General features: G+C 36.5%; 1 protein-coding gene across 6 annotated transcripts in view; it reads right to left on the reverse strand.

Annotated features, from left to right (window-relative positions):
• ATG10 (autophagy related 10) overlaps positions 1–21615 on the reverse strand; it is a 270765-nt gene that overhangs the window by 241159 nt on the left and 7991 nt on the right. For all 6 annotated transcript variants that reach the window (XM_036914212.2, XM_036914205.2, XM_057493820.1 and 3 more), the window contains exon 2: positions 16629–16748. In XM_036914212.2, the coding sequence (XP_036770107.1) occupies positions 16629–16748 (120 nt within the window). The remainder of the gene's footprint in view (positions 1–16628; positions 16749–21615) is intronic.

Genomic DNA, 21615 nt, shown 5'->3' on the forward strand with positions numbered 1-21615 from the left:
ATGATGGCCTGCAGGATCAGGAGAATAGCTAGAGAGGAGAGTAAGACATCCTGGGCACTAATATTATGAGGTTGTGGAAAAAAGAAAAAAACAGCAAAGGAGACTGAAAAGGAGTAAAGGTAAACCAAGAAAGTAAGAGCACCACAGGAAGAAGTCTACCAAGGAGAAAAGAATGGTTAATCCTGTCAAATAATACTAAAAGATCAAAGAATTTATCAGTGAACTTAGCAGCAATGAACTTAGAGGTCACTGATGACATTACATGGTAATATTGGACCCCATGGTTCATTCTGTTACAAAGGAATTTTACTATTTAATAAAAATTATTCTAAAACAAATATGTTTTTAAACATTAGTCAATGACCCACTTATTTCAAGCAGCATGTTATACAATGAAATATAGTTACACAAATAAAATCTTGGCAGAACTCCTTGCAGTTTATATTTTAACTCAATTAAACAAATGCATATGGAATGCTTACTATGCTAAGCACCAAAGATATAGAAATAAAATCCTGGCAGTCAAGGAGCTTTCCGACTACTAAGTCGAATCCATCACACAAGTATCATCACCATACAGAATCATGCATCAACTGTATGGAAATACGGAGGAAGAGAATCTAAGCCAAACTTGGGGATTGGGGTTGTCTATCTGAAGGAGGTGATGCTCACATTTAATCTTGAAAAAATATGTAGTGATTATGGGCAAAAGATTGAACACCATACAAATCATAGAAGAAGGTACCAAATAACTAATAAGCAGATTAAAAAGGTGCTTAAATGAACTAGTTGGTAGAAAAATACAAATGAAAATCACCAGGTAGCCTTGGGAGACAAAATTCAAGTCCTCTTCTCCAAAAAAACATTTTGAAACTGTTCAAAATTATTTAAAAAGCAATCATTTCAGGAATCTGGCAACTGAGCAAAGTCAAATAACATTTTAAGAAGCACTTATTCATGAAACACTGTTGAAATTCTGGTAAGAACAGCAGGAGTCTGTGGCTCTCCTGTCTGGGGCTGCTGCTATCCCTCCTCTGTGGTCAGGGTGGTATTCTCCCTGGACCACAGGCTAGAACAGCTTCAAGGCCAGATAGGCTCAATGGATCTGGAACCAAAGGTGAAACTGTGCCTTTCAGCAGCACCTCAGCAACAAGTCTGAGGCAGCCTTCCCAGACAGGACTAGCAATCAACCAGCAACATAACCAGAAAGGTAATAGGGAGATCCTAGAAATGAGGGATCCACAGAAGGGCTTGAACTCTAAAAACAACACTGGCTGCCTTCCACCCACATTCCTTGTGGAAACTATGCTGTCCTCATATCCTGGGTTGTTAACAGAGCTATGCACATGCACAGAGAACACAGGTAAAACTAGAAGGTAGGGCAGACTAGAAACCTGCATGCACTTTGAATGTGCTCTCCAATGCACAAACAAATCCTTCAGGAAGGACGGAAGTTTTACTCCACCATTCATGCTCAGGGTATTTGACATAGCCTCTGACAGGTGAAACTACGCATATACGTAATGCTGAAACAAAGAAGCCAGACTCAAAAGAGTATATCTTTTTTAGGCATGGGTTATGTAGGATTAGCTAAAGAGCCTGAATTATATCCTAAAGGGATGGAGAATCACTAAAGGATTTTTAACCAGGGAGTAATGGGTTGGAATTGCATTTTATCAGATCAGTTTGGCCCAGTGGAAGGAAGGTTGACAAGGCAAGATTACAGACAGACAGTAGAAATGACAGCCTGAACCAAAGCAGTGGCAATGGGAACGAAAGGCAGAGAATGCAGAGGTAAGCCTATCTGAGAGATTTTTAAAGGTGGAATAAACAGATATAACGATCCATTAGGTCTAGGTAATGAAAGGACAGAGGAATGCAAAAGCCTTCAGGTTCACGGCCTCAGCAGAAAGGATGGTGGAGAGATCTACTAAATCAAAGAATTCAACTTACAGGAGACTGAAAACCAACTAAATTTTGATCATGTAGAGTTATACAACTCTAATCTGTGAAATTGCTTATGTAATTAAACTTTGCATAAAATCTATTGTTTAGAAAAAAGATTAGTAGTATATGGAAATATGGGACTTTAGTGGTCCAAAGACCTGGGTTCTTGCTCTAGTTCTAGCTCAAGCTTGTTATTTGTCATCTTGGTGCCTAAATTTATTCATTTATTCTTTATGTAAAAATGAAGAAAATAAGACTCCCCCCTATATACTTACAGGAGTGTCTAGAACATAAAAGAATGCTGTAAAACAAGAACACATGTGATTGTTGCTATAGCACACAATTTGTTATGTAAATTGTAACTAATATATAACCAAAATGAAGCCATATTGTAAAGAAACCATATTTTCACTATGTCAGATGCCATGGAAAGCATCAAAGAATTATTTTCAAAAGTACTAGAAGCAGTAAGACAGTTCAATTACATAATCAGTTAGTTACAAAACATACTTAGCAAAATCAATCTTTAAAGTGAACACCTATTGTGTTCACTTTGAAGGGAAGACAATACTGTAGACAAGTAATTTCACTGTAAATTAATAAATTTTTAAAAAATCATTAAAATTGCAATTGGGGAATACAGCAACCTGTTCATCTAATTAAGGGTACCTAAAAATGAAAGCCTACATATGAGGGAAATTCACCAAAACCACCGCAATTTTATTAGGATAGTGTGATTTTTAATGTTTTTTCTATTTTTCCACATTCATGATTATAATAATATTATTTGTAGTTAAAGGCCTTCTCCAAGGCTTATTCCCAAGGAAATAAGCATTTTCTAAGTTCAAGCATAAAATTACTTCATAATAGATCAGAGAAGATAGGCAAGTTACTCTATAGAGAAAGAACAGCTCTCCAGCTTGCCAAGATTCAAACGTGATCCAATGACAACTAAAAGAGAGACAGGTCAGTAACTAAAACTTAAAAAATACCTACAGACTTTAAACATCTTGGCCTCAGTGACTGGACTGGCACTACTGCAGGGCAAGATGTGTGATGTCACTCTTAATTATGCCATCAGATACTTCACTCATACATCTACATGAATTTCTATTCATTCTGTGCTCACATGACTGTGACTTGCCCACCTACAAACAAAAATGAATCAACATGATGACAGGAACATTCCAGTTCACTTAACAATTCTATTTATTATAAATTAATAAATTAGGTCTACATATCTCTTGGCATTGCTTGATGTGGATCCCTCTTTGAGAAACAGCTCCATTCCATTCTACCTGAATCTGGGAATCATGTCCTGGATTTAATATTAACTCAGCAGTGTGAGGATAATTCCCTACAAGGCTTTCTGAAATACAACCCTCTCAGGGAACCCAAACATCAAGATTATCAACAATGTGCTTTTAATTGTTAAATGTGCATAATTACAATTCTTAAAATTTTTATTTATATATTAAATATCCTAGCTTTCCTTTCTCTGATACTCTTGATAATCCCTAAAAATGGTGTTCAAAATATTTAATTCACAAGTCATACAACCTGTTCTTTTTGAAATGATTGCTAAAGATCTGCATATGCTTAAATGACAAATCATATCATAACACACAATAAATTATGAATGAAAAATTTAGTGTAACTATGATTCAATGTTTATTACAAAAACACAGCATGCTGCTCTGAGTGCATTTTTCTCCTAATCTCCAAATATTAAAAACAGAATCTACTTTAGTCTAATCAACAGACTACATGAACACCATATATTTCATCTTTATCTAGTGATATTTGGGGCCAGAAATGATATTTCATTAACTCACAGTGGATGGCTTAAGCTGTATACAGACAGCATTATACTAAAACTAATAGCAGTAACATGCTTACAATCCTCTAAAAAAGGACTATTAATATAGGAATATATTTTAAAATTTTAAATAAACTAGAGGAAGAAGAAATGTTAAGCAAATATTAAGTATTTCAAACCAACAATGTACTTACTTATTACTCATATAAAACAACATTATACCTAAGACACCTGTGGTGTCTGCTTCTTTATGTAAACTTTAAAATTGTCATGAAATTTTAGCAAAGAAACTAAGCATATTATGTACATAGAGATAGATGAATTTAAATGGATATTTGATATTTCACCTTTGAAATAAAAACCATTACTTCTAATAATTCAATATACAAATACCACAAAAGTAATGGGGTAGGCAAAAGTACTGTATTTAAGAAATTAATTTACTGTCTAATTTGATTGTTTCTGATAGAAATATCCAGTTGGGTTTATTATATCAGCAAAATTGAGACATGATGAAGAACTAATCTTGTCAGATATACATGGAAAGCATTTTTAATCCTCTTTAATAATGTTGTACTTCAAAAATAAAAGAAGTGAAATATCTTAAGAATGAGGCTATGTGATTTAAGATGTTATCATCTAACAGAAATTCACTCCCAGTTCTCTGTTTAGCTCTCTAATTCATAAATCCTAAATCAAAATTTGTAGAAATAATGGATAAACGTGGAAGATATTACCTTAAATGAAATAAACCAGTCACAAAAGAATACATACGGTATGATTCCACTTACATAAGACACCTAGAGTAGTTAAATTCATAGAAACAGGAAGTAGAAGGGTGGTTTCTAGGGGCTTGGGGGAGGGGGAATGAGGAATAGTGTTTGATGGGTACAAAAGTTCAATTTTACAACATGAAAAGAGTTGTGAAACTTGACAGCACAACAGTATGAATGTACTTAACTCTACTGAATTGTACACTTAAAAATGGCTAAGATGGCAATTTTATGTTTATTTTGCTGTAATTTTTTAAACAAATAAAAATGTATAGAAATAATATTTCACGTCTTTAGGGTCTTTACCTGAGGTCATTCATGAAATTTTAATATATTAATGATAAAAAAATTTAGAATGCACTGGAAAAACTCATAATTTTAAGATATATGGCCAGGGGGTCAGGGAGGGAGTAAGCCAAGTGCATGAAATTGAGATATGTTAGGTCACTTTATATGTGCCACAGATGCTTCAAAACGGTATGTTCCTGGCTGTGAGTTGATAATTGTGGGAGCTAGTCAGAAGTACATGGGAATGCATTATACTATTCTCTTTGTATGCTTGAAATTTTTCATAAGAAGACATTAAAAATAAAGATACCAAAGATAACTGTGCAAATAACGTGCAAAATTCAGCAGGGAAGCAGGACTGATGGGACAGGTAAGATGGGTTTTTTACCAAGATACTGTTAAAAAATGGAATAAAGTAAAATACAGAAAAATTTTAGAATCTATTTTTTAAATATTCATTTGATATGATTAGCATAATGTTGAAGGGTTTTTAAGAAAAGTAATGTGAATTAACCAGAGAGAAAGACTACTGGAAGGAAGGAATTTAAAAATCAGTTTAAATTTATAGGAATAGTATGAAATTTTCAATTTTTACTCTATATAAGTTAGGAAATAAGCCCTTTCAACAAGCAGTTTCTAAGCTGTAAAGGCGGTATTCAAAATATTTCTTGTATGTTGCTAAGTAAATTTCTAAATATCATCAAGTAAGTTTAACTGAAGAGACAGGGATTAATGAGGGTTATGGAAAAAGGAGAGGTCCTTTAATTCTTAAGAATAACATACAAAAATGATCTAGCAATAATTGTATAAAATCTAATATCAAGATTAGTAGAATGTTTTGTTCTCAGTATGTGAATATTCTCTCTTCCTGTTTTTGCTCTACAAAAGTGAGAGAAGAAAGTTGAAAACCTATAGGAAATTATTTTATCAATAGCCTGAATCACAAGGTTGAATCATAGCACTGAAGTCCTAAATTAAGTACTCATATCTATTAAGTAAAAACACAAAAACAAAAGTAAAAAATTTACAAAGCAAGCTGCTTTGAAGTTTTAAATTGCACAAATCTCTAAAAAGGGTCAGAATCTAAGATAAGGCTAAGACCATTTGTAATTATGAATAAAGTTTAGGGTAAAGAGTTAATTGTAACAAGACAGAAAAAAAGGAAATATATATGTAATATACAAAAAAGTAGAGAGAAAAGTACCAAAATCAACCTATTTATGCATTACCCATTTCAATACATGTCAAAATTTTGTCACATATGCTTCATCTCTTCTTATTTGTTTCGTTAAGGAACAACATTTTGCTATCATTTGTGTACCTTAGTCCATAATCAAATATCCCCAATTATCTTAAAAAAGGTCATTTTACCGTTGATTCTTTTGACTTGGTATCCAAATAAGGCTCACACATTACATTAGGTTAGGTCTCTTGAATTTCTTTTAGTCTAGAGTAGTGCTACTTAAAGTGTGGCCTGAACAGATGCCACTCAAGAACTAATTGCTGCACTCTAAACCTGTTATCAATCCTCAAACTCTTTATTACAGATCAATAAGATAAATTCAGAAATGGTAAATAGGAACTTAGAAAACTTGATAGCAAGTAGACATGTCAAAACAACCAAGTGCATGGTCAGGGGACCATCTCACTGAACCAGGCTGGTGGCTGTCACCTCCGATGGTGAATCACACATGATCTGAGCTGCATTAGTCTTGGGCTCTGGGACCACTTACTAGGTGCTGCCTCAAAAGGATATCTTAAAAAAACAAAAACAAGCAAAAAAGCTGGTCATTAATCCTAAAAAGTTAAAGACACTGTCCCACTCCACTTCTTTACACGGTCATCAACTTTTTAAGGAAATTGGGTCAGTTGTCCTTAGATTTCCAGATTTTTTTTAATTTGCTTATTATGTTATCGATTAACTTGATCCTCTATCACTTGACTTCCTTAATTGATTCTTTTCAGGTTCAACATTTTGAGCAAGAATATAGATTGTACTCTGTGCTTCAGGTTATAAAACTTCAGACAGTAAATAATACCTGGATGCCCTATCATTAGTAATGCCAAGGTTGCTCACTAGGTTCAGATGCTGAGAGCTCAATCCCTGCTCTGTAAATTCTCCATCAGCCTTTCATCTAATAGTTTCACCCACTGATTACTGTTACCTAGTTCATTTTATTAGGGATTGAAAAGTGGTGGTTTTCTAATTCTACTGTTCTATTAGATGGAAATCTGAAAAACAAACAACAAAACCTTCCCTTACCAAATGAGGCTATTTTGTTACCATAAACCAAGTTCACACAAGAAAGGTAAGATAAATGCTTATTTCTTTCCTTTATACTAACAATTTTCAAAACAAGACCTGTCAGGCCCAGATGCCAATAATATCCAGTCCCACTGAAAAATATTGATTTAGAAGTATTCCCCCTATCCTGCATACCTCCAAATATGAAAATTAGGACTGTTTTGACTACTTTAAGAACTGGTTTCTTTTAAAATTTTTACATTACTTATGTTTCATTAACATAATGCTTTTCTTATCAACTTTTCAGGAAAAAATGTTTTGCCTTATTTATAAAGTTAAATTACTCCAAATCTCTAAATACTGTCATGATTCTTTTAAAATTAAAAATGAAATGGATGGTGCCAAAGTGATTTGTGAACAAACCTGAAGGTATGAGTGACAAGATATGTACTCTTTAAAGGAGCCTCTACATATAGGGATAAATAAGATTGTTTTTAAGAACTTCTGGGGCAGGAAGAAGCAGAGGGAGGCCTTACAAAGGTATACAAGGAACTTTTTAGGGGTGATGGATATGTTCACTCTTGAATGTAATGAAGTTTCACAGGTCTATCTATATGTCAAAACTTATCAAATTGTATACATTAAATATGTGCACTTTGTTCCCCATTACACAATTCAACTATTTTTTCAAATAAAATAAACATAAATTTCCAGATCCTAAGAAGTAAAATAATAGTGTAAGTATTGTCTACAAACAGTCACAGACTGAGATATAATACAGACACATGGAAGATTCGAAGGAGATAACCAAGTGACTGAATCACAATTTCCATCATAAAAGTGGTACAGGACTGTAGCAGTTAAGTAGCAAACATACTTAAACCCCAAAATTCAAAAGAGAGGGATTTGCTTTGCCTGTAGCCCCTTTTACTAATGCAGATCAATAGCATGCACTGAGGCTGGGCTGGGTGAGAAACCACAGTCATACCATACAGACCCCCAACCCCAGAAGTCACCAGCTGGCCATACGCAGCCCACTTATTTTGCAACACTGTTATGTTGGGTTGCTCCTCATTGTATTTGAAAATTATCTTTTTTAATTAGTTGCCAACATTTAAAAATTTAGAGATTTCCTCTCTCATATCTTCCTTACTTTTTTTTGGAAGATCTGGTAACCCTTGGGCCTGTTTCCAATTGGCAATAGGCCAACCAGTCTATTCAGTGGGAGGCCACAGCACTCAGTGTCCATATTGTCTTATCTCTGGAAGCTTGACCCATTTGCATTACCACACCTGGTCTCCACAGACTTTGGAATTTGCAGTCCTGTCCTTAAGGGTCTAGGTATGTTCTCTGAAGAACGTTTTGTTTTGGTTTGGTACTACCTGTTGGCTCTCTCCCTCATTAAAAAGAACTGTCCTTAATTAGGTGCAATTCTCACGCCAAAGGGTAGGGAACTTTCTTAACTCAGCAGGCAGTAGCTGCAAACAAGAAGCCAGACTTTACAGTACCGGCCCCAAGGTAGAGGCCAGACACTGAATAAAAAAACCCTGGAGCCTGGTTCTCGGGCACTAGTTTCAAGAAAGTCAGTGAAGAAACTTCAGACAGATACAATTTTCCTCCTTGAGATCTTCCCCAGGATCCCCCAACACACACACACATATACATGCACACACGCACAGTCCAGCTCCTTCCCTAACCGTTTCTCCCCCATTTTACTAGGCTACAGAAATGGTACCAGGTATCTCTATTATCCTGCTTCCAGCTTAAGATAAGCGAAAATTCTTTTTTAAAAAACCTGGTGGAGAAGAGGATTAAAGATGGCGGTTTGAGAGGTGAGACAGAGGCTTCCTCCTAAAACCACATATAATAAGAAAATATAATTAATATAACTAATCCTAAAACAGCAACAGGAAAGAGGACTGCACCAAACTGCATAGACCTGGAGAAAAGAATAAACCTCATGGAACAGGGTAACGTACCAAAGCCATGGCCCGGCGGGACCCAAGCCCTTCCCCCACCACAGCTCATTGGCGGGAGGAAGAGAAATGAAGCAGGGAGGGAGTGGAGGCCTGGGACTGCTGAATACCTAACTCTGGAGATCTGCTCTGGGAGCAAAAACCTACATTTCATGGTGCTTGCATGATACTCTCATGATTAGGGGATTGGAAAGCTAAGACAGGCAGAATTCATATAGGGACTGAGATTCCAGCCACTTGTGGAAAGCAGGGATCCACATCCGGCTGCTCTGGGATAAAACAAAGGTGGGCAGTCTGAGAAACTTCCTAACAGCAAGAGGGATGCTAAAGGGGCAAGGATTTCACAGAGCTTACTGCTCAGGAGAAAGGACAGGTAGACAAAATTGTCCGGGTGCACTCTGCCCAGCAGGTTGGGAGCTTTCATAATCTTGAGGCACTTCAGCTCCCTGGCTGGCTACACAGCTCAAAGAATCCCCTCCATGATAGGCAGCCTACTGCGCCTTTCACCCAGCCAGCCCCACCTAGTTCGCAAACCGGCAAACCCTACCATGGCATTAGGCCAGCTAGAGGGAAGACCTATCTACAGCAACTAAAAATACAAAACACAGAGGCTTATACCTGTGTGCTCAGCACACTGGTTCAGGCAGGGGACACAGGAATAGCAATCGGGAAGTAGGAAACAGCTCTTTCCTCCCCCCAGGCAACAATACCACTCCCCTGCAACCCAGACATTGCTTCAGGGGCTGAGCAGCTCCAGAGAGTAGAGCTTCTGGGCACTAGAGGGTGCCATATACAAATATGAAACACCAAAGGAACCTGATTCAAAGTAAAATTAGTAATACAACTCCTGAGAAACATTTAAATGACATCTACCTCATGAATACTCCTGAAAAGGATTTCAAAATAAAAATCATTAACATGCTCATGGAGGTACAGAAAAATATTCAAAAACTCAGGAATCAATGCCAGTCGGAGATCCAATCGTTAAAGAGCACAATGGAGGGCATTAAAAGCAGGTTGGATACGGTGGTGGAGATGATAAATGAAATAGAAATTAGAGAAGAGGACTGCAGAGAGGCTGAGGCACAAAGAGAAAAAAAGATCTCTAAGAATGAAAGAATATTGAGAGAACTGTGTGACCAATCCAAACGGAACAATATTCACATTATAGGGATACCAGAAGAAGAAGAGAGAAAATGGGATAGAAAGTGTCTTTGCGGGGGTAATTGCTGAAAACTTCCCCAATCCAGGGAAGGAGACAGTCTCTCAGGCCATGCAGGTGCACACACCTCCCAACACAAGGGACCCAAGGAAGACAACACTAAGATATATAGTAATTAAAATGGCAAAGATCAAGGATAAGGACAGACTATTAAAAACAGCCAGAGGCAGAAATAAAATGACATACAAAGGAAAGTCCATCAGGCTATCATCAGACTTCTCAGGAGAAACCTTACAGGCCAGAAGTGAGTGGCATGATATATTTAATGCAGTGAAGGAGAAGGGCCTCGAACCAAGATTACTTCATCAGGCAATATTATCATTTAAATATGAAGGAGGGATTAAACAATTTCCAGATAAGCAAAAGCTGAGAGAATTTACATCCCACAAACCTTCACTACAGTGTATTTTTGAGGGACTGCTATAGATGCAAGTGTTCCTAAGGTTTAATAGCTGTCACAAGAGGTAATAAAACCACAGTAAAGAAAGTAGAACAGCTAAATACTAAGCAAATACAAAATTAAATTAACTATCCCCAAAGTCAATCAAGGGATAGACAAAGAGTCCAGAATATGATACGTAATATGTAAAGAATGGAGGAGGAAGAAAAAGGAGGAGAAAAAAAGAACCTTTAGATTGTGTTTGTAATAGCATATTAAGTGAGTTAAGTTAGACTCTTAGATAGTAAGGAAGTTAACCTTGAACATTTGGTAACCATGAATCTAAAGCCTGCAATGGCAATAAGTACATACCTTTCAATAATCACCCTAAATGTAAATGGACTGAATGCACCAATCAAAAGACATAAGAGTCACTGAATGGATAAAAAAACAAGACCCATCTATATGTTGCCTATGACAAACTCATTTTAAACCCAAAGACATACACAGACTAAAAGTGAAGGGATGGAAAAACACATTTCATGGAACAAATAGGGAGAAAAAAGCAGGAGTTGCAGTACTTATATCAGACAAAATAGACTTTAAAACAAAGAAAGTCACAAGAGACAAAGGACATTACATAATGATAAAAGAGTCAATCCAACAAGAAGATATAATCATCATCAATATCTATGCACCCAACATAGGAACACCTACATATGTGAAACAAATACTAACAGAATTAAAAGGGGAAATAGAATGCAATGCATTCATTCTAGGAGACTTCAACACTCCATGCACTCTGAAGGACAGATCAACCAGACAGAAAATATGTAAAGAAAGAGGCACTGAACAACACATGAGAACAGATGGACCTAACAGACATCTACAGAACTCTACACCCAAAAGCAACAGAATACACATTCTTCTCAAGTGCACATGGAACATTTTCAAGAATAGATCATATACAAGGCTACAAAAAGAGTCTTGGTAAATTAAAAAAGATTGAAATTGTACCAACCAGTTACAGACCACAAAGGTATGAAATTAGAAATAAATTGCAGAAAGAAAATGAAAAATCCCACAAACACATGGAGGCTTCCCAACATGCTCCTAAATAACCAATGGATCAGTGACCAAATAAAAACAGAGATCAAGCAATATATGGAGACAAATGACAACAATAATTCAACACCGCAAAATCTGTGGGACGCAACGAAAACCATGCTAAGAGGAAAGTATATTGCAGTACAGGCCTACCTCAAGAAAGAACAACAATCCCATATAAGCAGTTTAAACTCAGAATTAAAGAAACTAGAAAAAGAACAAATGAGGCCCAAAGTCAGTAGAAGGAGGAACATAATAAAGATTACAGCAGAAATAAATAAAATCAAAAAGATTAAAACAATAGAACCAATGAAAGAACTGTTTCTCGAAAATAAACAAAATAGATAAACCCCTAGTCAGACTTATCAAGGAAAAAAGAGAGTCTACTCACAGAAACAGAATCAAAAATGAGAAAGGAAAAATCACCACAGACACCACAGAAATACAAAGAATTATTAGAGAATACTATGAAAAATTATATGTTAACAAACTGGATAACCTAGAAGAAATCGACAACTTTCTAGAAAAATACAACCTTCCAGGGATGACCCAGAAAGAAAGAGAAAACCTGAACAGACTAATCACCAGCAACAAAATTGAACTGGTAATTAAAAAGCTACCTAAGAACAAAACCCCTGGACCAAATGGCTTCACTGCTGAATTTTATCAAACATTTAGTGAAGACCTAATAGCCTTCATCATTAAAGTTTTCCAAAGAATAGAAGAAGAGGGAACACTTCCAAACTCATTCTATGAGGCCAGCATCACTCTAATACCAAAACCAGGCAAAGACACCACCAAAAAAGGAAATTACAGACCAATATCCCTGATGAACATAGATGCAAAATCACTCAACAAAATATTAGCAAATCGAATTCAAAAACACATCAAAAAGTTCATCTATCATGATCAAGTAGGATTTATTCCAGGGATGCAAGGATGGTACAACATTCAAAAATTCATCAACATCATCCATCACATCAACAAAAAGAAGGACAATAACTGCATGACCATCTCCATAGATGCTGAAAAAGCATTCGACAAAATTCAATGTCCATTCATGATAAAAACTCTCAACTAAATGGGTATAGAGGGCAAGTACCTCAACATAATAAAGGCCATATATGACAAACCCACAGCTAACATCAAACTTAACAGCGAGAAGCTGACAGCTTTTAACCGAAGATCGGGAACAAGACAAGGATGCCCACTCTCCCCACTTCTATTCAACATAGTATGGGAGGTCCTAGCCACAGCAATCAGACAACACAAAGAAATAAAAGGCATCCAGATCGGCAAGGAAGAAGTTAAACTGTCCCTGTTTGCAGATGACATGATATTGTACATAAAAAAACCCTGAAGACTACACCCCCAAAACTCCTAAAACTAATATCTGAATTCAGTAAAGTTGCAGGGTACAAAATTAATACAGAGAAATCAGTGGCATTCCTATACACTAACAATGAACTAGCAGAGAGAGAAATTAGGAAAACAATTCCATACACAATTGCATCAAAAAGAATAAAATACCTAGGAATAAACCTAACCAAGGAAGAGAAAGACCTATATCCTGAAAACTACAAGACACTCAGGAGAGAAATTAAAGAAGATACCAATAAATGGAAACACATCCCATGCTCATGGATGGGAAGAATTAGTATTGTCAAAATGGCCATCCTGCCTAAAGCAGTCTACAGATTCAATGCAATTCCTATCAAAATACCAACAGCATTCTTCAACGAACTAGAGAAAATTGTTCTAAAATTCATATGGAACCACAAAAGATCTCTAATAGTCAAAGCAATTCTGAGAAGGGAGAATAAAGCTGAGGGGATTATGCTCCCCAACTTCAAGCTCTACTACAAAGCCACAGTAATCAAGACAATTTGGTACTGGCACAAGAACAGACCCAGAGACCAATGGAACAGACTAGAGCCCTGATATAAACCCAACCATATATGGTCAATTAATATATGATAAAGGAGCCATGGACATACAATGGGGAAATGACAGTCTCTTCAACAACTGGTGTTGGCAAAACTGGACAGCTACATGCAAGAGAATGAGACTGGATTATTGTTTAACCCCATACACAAAAGTAAACTTGAAATGGATTAAAGACTTGAATGTAAGTCATGAAACCATAAAATTCTTAGAAGACAACATAGGCAAAAATCTCCTGAATATAAGCATGAGCAACTTCTGCCTAAATGCATCTCCTCAAGCAAGGGAAACAAAAGGAAAAATGAACAACTGGGACTATATCAAGCTGAAAGCTTCTGTATAGCAAAGGACAGCACCAGTAGAACAAAAAGGCATCCTACAGTATGAGAGAATATATTCATAAATGACAGATCCAATAAAGGGTTGACATCCAAAATATACAAAGAGCTCATGCACTTCAACAAAGGAAAAGCAAACAATCCAATTAAAAAGTGAGCAGAAGAGCTAAACAGACAGTTCTCCAAAGAAGAAATTCAGATGGCCATCAGACACATGAAAAGATGCTCCACATCACTAGTCATCAGAGAAATGCAAATTAAAACCACAATGAGATATCACCTCACACCAGTAAGGATCACCACCATCCAAAAGACAAACAACAACACATGTTGGCAAGGTTGTGGAGAAAGGGGAACCCTCCTACACTGCTGGTGGGAATGTAAGTTAGTTCAACCATTGTGGAAAGCAGTATGGAGGTTCCTCAAAATGCTCAAAATAGAAATACCATTTGATCCGGGAATCCCACTCCTTGGAATTTACCCAAAGAATACAACTTTTCAGATTCAAAAAGACATATGCACCCCTATATTTATCGCAGCACTTTTTACATTAGCCAAGATATGGAAGCAACCTAAGTGTCCATCAGTAGATGAATGGATAAAGAAGATGTGGTACATGTACACAATAGAATACTATTCAGCCATAAGAAAGAAACAAATCCTACCATTTTCAACAACATGGATGGAGCTGGAGGATATTATGCTCAGTGAAATAAGGCAGAGAAAGACAAGTGGCAAATGATTTCCCTCATTTGTGGAGTATAACAACAAAGCAAAACTGAAGGTACAAAATAGCAGCAGACCCAGAGACTCCAAGAAGGGACTAGTGGTTACCAAAGGGGAGGGGTGTGGGAGGGTGCATGGGGAGGGAGGGAGAAGGGGATGGAGGGGTATTATGTTTAGTACACATGGTGTGGTGGATCACAGGGAAAACAGTGTAACACAGAGAAGGCAAATAGTGAATCTGTGGCATCTTACTACACTGATGGACAGTGACTGCATTGGGGTATGAGTGGGGACTTGATAATATGGGTAACTGTAGTAACTACATTGTTTTTTCATGTGAAACCTTCATAAGAGTGTATATCAATAATATCTTAATAAAAAATTTTTTAAAAACCTGGTGGAAAGGTAAAGCTCCCAAGGAATAATCACACAAATTATTACATATCAAAAGGGGTCAGAAATCTATACTCATTCAATGAATAAGCAACCAACATTTTATTTAATCATTATATATCAGAAGCATTAATACTGAAGTCAGGATACAAGGAGACTTGTTATGACTATTAAATTTTTCTACTCAAGTCATAAAATAATACAGAGAACTATTACAAAGAGGGCAAGAAAAAAAACCCTCATTTGCAGATGATCTCATGCAATCTAGAAGATAACAAGAGGAATCATTGAAGAACTATGAAAACTATAAGAATTCAGTAAGGTGATTACAAAATTGGTTATAAATAATGGTTGCTAAACTAACATAAAAAAATTAGTTCTTTTTTATGTCAATAGTAATCATAAAATAAATCAAGATGGATAAAATTTCAAGTACAATAAGAAACAAAATTATAAAATACTCAGGAACAAATTAATAAAAGGTGCTAGAATAGTTGTGTTATCCTGGAGCACAGGATGCCGTAGGGGCTTACAAACTTAATAACTAACTTAAAGAGTGGGGCTGGAATCTACCACATGAAATTGACCTGACAACTCTGAACTCTGTCATGAGACCCCTGATAAAAGCCTAGCTGGCATACCACCCAAGAGGTAAGCATGGCCTGTCTCCCCAGTGACACTCTGTATCTGATCAAGACCTGCATTTCCTTGGCCTACATCTGAATCACAGCAATCAGCTCAACACTGTTCACAGTTCTCAGACCTCATGTAGGAAACAGAGCCAGTCAGCAGAGACTTAGGGCTCGTCACTCTTTCAGGACTCTGCTAAGATGTGCATAGAGAAAACTTACTCATTTTTTAAGAAAGAAATTTCAGTAAACTCTGAAAGAGCATTTGGCAGAGAACCTTAGTATATGCAAGTGTGGAAATAAATGAGTACTTTTACATTATTAATGTAATGTAATGTGGAAATTAAAAAAAGGCCTTTTACATTATTGTTACTGAATAGAACCAAAGGATTTTTTGGAATGTGCCTGCATTAGTAATTCCCAATTAATACAGTCTTCAATATTTCAGAAGTTGTGATTATTTGACTATGGTTTGGTTTCAAGATTATCTTTCCACTGTCTGGACAAAAGTAGTTTCCTCAGAAAATTAATAATGTAAACAAATGGTTTGAAGCACCACAGAAGCATCTGTTTACATTCATATAATTAATATGCTAAACATTCTTACCCACTAAAGAAGGGTACCTAAGGACTTTTCTAGTAATACTTCATTAGCCTAATTATAATGAGTATAAATAGTTGAAGTAATAAACGGACATCTGTCTTAAAACATCCTTTAATTTAAGCCTTTTACTAAATCAAAGTAGCTTTCATACATTAGTTTCAATTACTAAGATTTTACATGGCAAAACAAAAAAACAAAAAATGCCACTGAAATAAGAAATAAAAATTTCAGCTCTTACCTTTGAAGTTCTCCATTCCCAACCATCGCCTATCTGCTGTGAATGTTTAATGAATTCTGCACAATGATGCTGGAATGTTTTCTCTCCGAAGAACTCATATTCTTCCATACTGAATGATAACTGCAATATAAAAATTAAGTATTAGCATCAGCTATAGAAGGAGTACAGAAAGGAATTCTGCTAATGCACTCATTTCTTCAAACAAACCAAATTTGGGGATGTAGAATGGAAGATAACCACAGAGCCCTTCCAAAAACCATCTTTCTCACCCTATCCCCATTTTTCAATCAGGAAGAAAATGTGATCAACATGAAACCCCAAAGCCTAGATTTATAACAAATACATATCTATGGCTCAGAAAGCTTAGTATGTCTATAAACTTAGTTTTGAAAGCTTAATTTTATCTCACTCATCGCTTCTTCTAAGCTAATGCTTCCAAACACCCTCCTCAGAACCTCCTTCACTACCTCCTACCTTAGCTCTTATACAAATAATGTGACAGTGATTAGTGAAGCTGAGCTGAGCTGTTCTTCACACTTTTTATTAGAGTTCAACTCACTAACAAATGATGTTCTAAAGCCTGAAAGTATTTGTTCTTCAAGGTGTAACGCTATGATCACCTAACTAATTACCTACTTTATTGAAATTACAAATGTGACAAATCAAGGAATACCCACATATTTGTTATATAAATCTGTCTAAAACACAAAACATTGTTTAAAGAAAGAGACTTTTAAAACTGTTAGGTAAGTCACAGATTTTGTAGCAAGTCTCTTGATGAGAACAGCTAGATCCAATGAAGTACCAGTGTCCTCCTCAGTGGTGGGCGGCATCAGGACCATTACCACTTATTGACTGCTCACCTTGCCAAGCACTATACTAGATACTTCATGTTGCCATTTAATCCTCACATAAGCCAAAGGCTGTTGTTATCCCCATTCCGCAAATGAAAAAGACAAAGTAATGGGCTCAAGAACACAAAGAAGAAAGGACTCAAACCCCAGTTTGGATTCAGAGCCAATGATCTGTCTATATTAGCTGATTCCTAGTCCACTCTTCTTTCTGATATTCAAATTTAGTCTGGCCTACATAAGAATTTCTTCATTTGCTCAACAAAATCATACTGATTGTCTACTAAGTAATAGGCACTGTGCACAGGTGAAGGTTAGACATATGAAAATTAAAAGAATATATAGTCCTTGACTTATAAAAGCTCGTATTATAATGCAGACTTACAACAAAAATTACAGTAGAAACTCTCCTAACCAACTTCCATTCAACTAGCTAGCCAGATTTATCTACACAATGTCCATTTCCTATAAAAAAACACTGACAAATGTCTACAGCATGCTGATCATAAAAGCACCTCTGCTCCCATCAGTTAAGTGTATGTCCACAAACTACATTCAGGTAGTATAAACACATACTTCAATTAAATGCTACACAAACCAAACCAATAAAGTCTAAGTAAAAAGAAAGACAACTGTTATTTCCATGATTTAATGCCTTGGAAAGGCTTTATAAAGGTAAGTCTCTATAAGAAAACAAGTAACTATTAAACTAGAAGTGGACAGTGCAACTGAAAAGACTGGTTGAGGACTAAAAAAGAATCATACAAATATAGGATTCGACATTCAGATTGCTGCACGAGTGGATTGAGCTATTTCTTTTTTAAGCCAAAACTAAGTATCTAGAGAATGCATTCTAGGTTCAGTGTAATCAAGAATGAACAATGAATTCCAATCACGTACCCATACTCAAAGAAAATGCCTTGGTCATACATGAGAAAATTGGCACATCAATGTATTTATAGAATTTAAGTTGAAATAAAATGTTTCAAGTATGCATGTATTTTTTTAACTCTACCTTTAATAAACTTTTTCAATTAACTGTTAAACTCTGAATTCTGACAACATTGGAAAAGAGAACTTCTATTTAAAGCATATACAATTATGGAGCTATCACAGATTATGGTAGGCACAAAAAGGGTCCTCTATTAAGAGGGGATGATGTGGGAGGGTGTGTGGGTTACAGGTAGAGAGATAAGTTTTTAAGGTAAGCAGGAGTTTCTGCAGGGCAAAGTGTCAGTGAGTAAAGTACAGGGTTGGAACAGTGGCCCAATCGGAGGATGGTGTGAACAAAGGCAAGTAAGGGTACAGAGAACGACAAGTTTTAGGTTACAAAAGTTATACAGGGAGTGAAGGGGATAGACAGTCTAATCACATGCAAGTTAACTCTGTCTGCCCTCACTAGTGGATCAGAAATGGATGAGAAGGCCCTCAATGATACAAAATGGAATAGTGAATTTCCTGGAAGGAGACTATGTGCCATGAGAGTTTGGACTGTTTCCATAGGACATAGAGAGTCAGACCATGGAGATGAAAGGGTCAGAATAATAAATCACTGGAGGCTCTGTGGAGGATGGATCTGAAGCGTTCAAGCCTGAAAGTGGGGACAAGAATAAGCAGCTGTTGCAGTGGTCTGGATAAGGGGTCATAGAATCTAAACTCAGGCAATGAAAAGCAGCAGAAAGAATACACATCATACTGTGGAGAGAAGCCAAGAGCAACGAAGAGGACTGTAAGTTGTCTCTTTAAAAGAAGACAAATTGTGAAGATGAACATCATCCAGCTAGAATGCACATAGCGATTCTTGATATGGCTCCTGGTGGATCATTAAAGTTTACACTAAATTTTGTATGTATATGCCTACCTATATTTTGGAAAGATTCTGTCATTTTCAACAGATTGTTTGAGGGGTCTTAGCAAAAATGTTAGGAACCTTTACACACAGTGAGAAGAGAACTGGGTTGAGAAAGAACTTTCAGAAGACCAGCATTAAGGGGTCTATAGAAAAAGAGGTACAAACAAAAGAGCTAGAGAATAAAGTCAGGCATTAGGAGGAGATCCTAGCAAGAGTAGTGCCACCAAGCCCAGGAATAAAGGCTTCAATGGAGCAGAGAATCACTAACAGATAACCAAGAATGTCAAAACAAAAGGCCACTTAAGAAAAGGACTGAAAAAGTCCAGGGAACTTGAAAACAAAGCAGTCATTAATGCGTTCTGCACATCATCAATGAGCAGTTTCTGCGGTGGATATAGAAGCCCGGTTGTGATGGGCTAAGGAGAAAACTAAAAGTGAGGACACAGTGAAAACTTTATAGGCGACTTTAACAAAAAGCTTGGCTGACGGTATATAAATTGGTGACAGAGCAGCACACAGGCTTAAAGGAAAATATTGTTTTTCCTATGAAAAGAACATATCCAAATATATGTTTAAGCTGAGCAAAGGGGATTGACGAAAAGGAAAAGGTGAAGATACCAAAGAGAAACTGACTTAGGAAGCAAAACCCTGCAGGGCTTAGGAGGAGATACGGTCAAGAGCACAGAAGGATGAATTTGAAAAACAGACACCTTGCCCCTCACAATTGGAAGAAAGGCATTTGAGGATGAATATATTTGGAGATTTTCAAAGGCAAACCAACAAAGTCTGATGATCACAAGATATTCTGAGGTATGGGTAGGCAAGATGGTCTACAAAGAGTAAGAGGATAGTGATAGATGGAGAGTGAGAAAAATAGATTTGGAATTGCTGGTGAGGGAAATGAGAAGACAGCATTTAAAAATCAGCAGACATAAGTGAGGCCCAGGACAAGTTAGGGGGCCTGAATTTGCAATGCAATACTCTGGGAGATGTTGTGACTGCCTTTAGCAATGCTCAGCCACCCAAGTGTGGGAACCAGCAGAAAGAGCTGCACTGTCCATGCAATGCAAAGCTGAGGTCTTGCTGGGTTGATTCAGTGGAAAGATCAGGGTTGAGGAGGTAACAGCTCAGAGGTGGAGATTAGGTAGGAAAGGAAAAGATGCCAAGAGAAGGTTGAAGCGCTGGGAAAATACAGCAGTATCAAGGAATGTTAGATATCAAAAGGGCTAAGAACAATTTTGAGTGAGATCTCCAGGTCATACACAGAATTCCAGTTAATAAGTTGTTTCAATGCAGATACAAGTTGAGAAAGTGACAAGGAGATACTAAAACGAAGAACAGAAGAACCTAACAGCAAAAGGAGGGGGATAAAAAGAACAGAATGTGCAAAAGTCTGAATATAAGAGAAATTCTGGTAACTGAAGAACTTGTTTGACTGAAATAAAGAATTAGAGGAAGGATATTAGAAGAAAGACTGAAAGACACAGGAGACCCTTGTAGGCTGAGAGCTCAAAAGGGTTTTTAAAGTGGGAGTACACTGATCAAATTTGCATTCTGGCTTCCAGGGGAGGCACTACAGGTCTTGCCTAACTAGATGAAGATGAGTTAAAATGCTCTTAGGATAAACCAGGGAAGACAAACTGATACCAAAAAAACCAAAGTTTGGTAATATCCTTGTATGTGGGAGCTAGATCAGACAGAAGATTCCAGACTCCCATCTCTCTACCTGAGGTGGTGGTGCACTGACTGAAAAATCCCTGGAAGAAGAAAGAGATGGGTTTAGTTTAGCCAGGCTGAGTTTGAGTTTGAAATGTCTATAAGATACCCAAGTAAAGGAATCTATGAAGTATTTTGAGATGGATCTAGAACTCAGAAGGAAAGAGAAAACTGGGCTGGAAATATTGATTCTAAATCAGCATTACATAGATAAGAGAATTCATTTGATCATTCAGAGAGAGGATACATAACTAGAAATAGAGCAGTCAGAGGACTAGTTTTTCCAACTATATGATAAGAACCCTGACATATATTGAGAGATACTAATTTTAAAAAACTGAATTTAATTCATCAAGATTACTAATATATTTTGGAATATTTTACAAATTCCAAATAAATCCCTATTAAATAACAAAATTGAACTAAGTAAAAACACTCCATTCCCTAAGCCCTCCAGTTACTTGAGGTTTGTTGAACTATTCAAAATGTTAGTGGAAACATAAAATTTCACTCAATAGCCACAGTTTATCTAATTAACAGCACTGTGCCACTAGGAACATGACTGAAC

This window comes from Manis pentadactyla, chromosome 2, assembly GCF_030020395.1.
Source record: "Manis pentadactyla isolate mManPen7 chromosome 2, mManPen7.hap1, whole genome shotgun sequence".
Lineage (NCBI taxonomy): Eukaryota > Metazoa > Chordata > Mammalia > Pholidota > Manidae > Manis > Manis pentadactyla.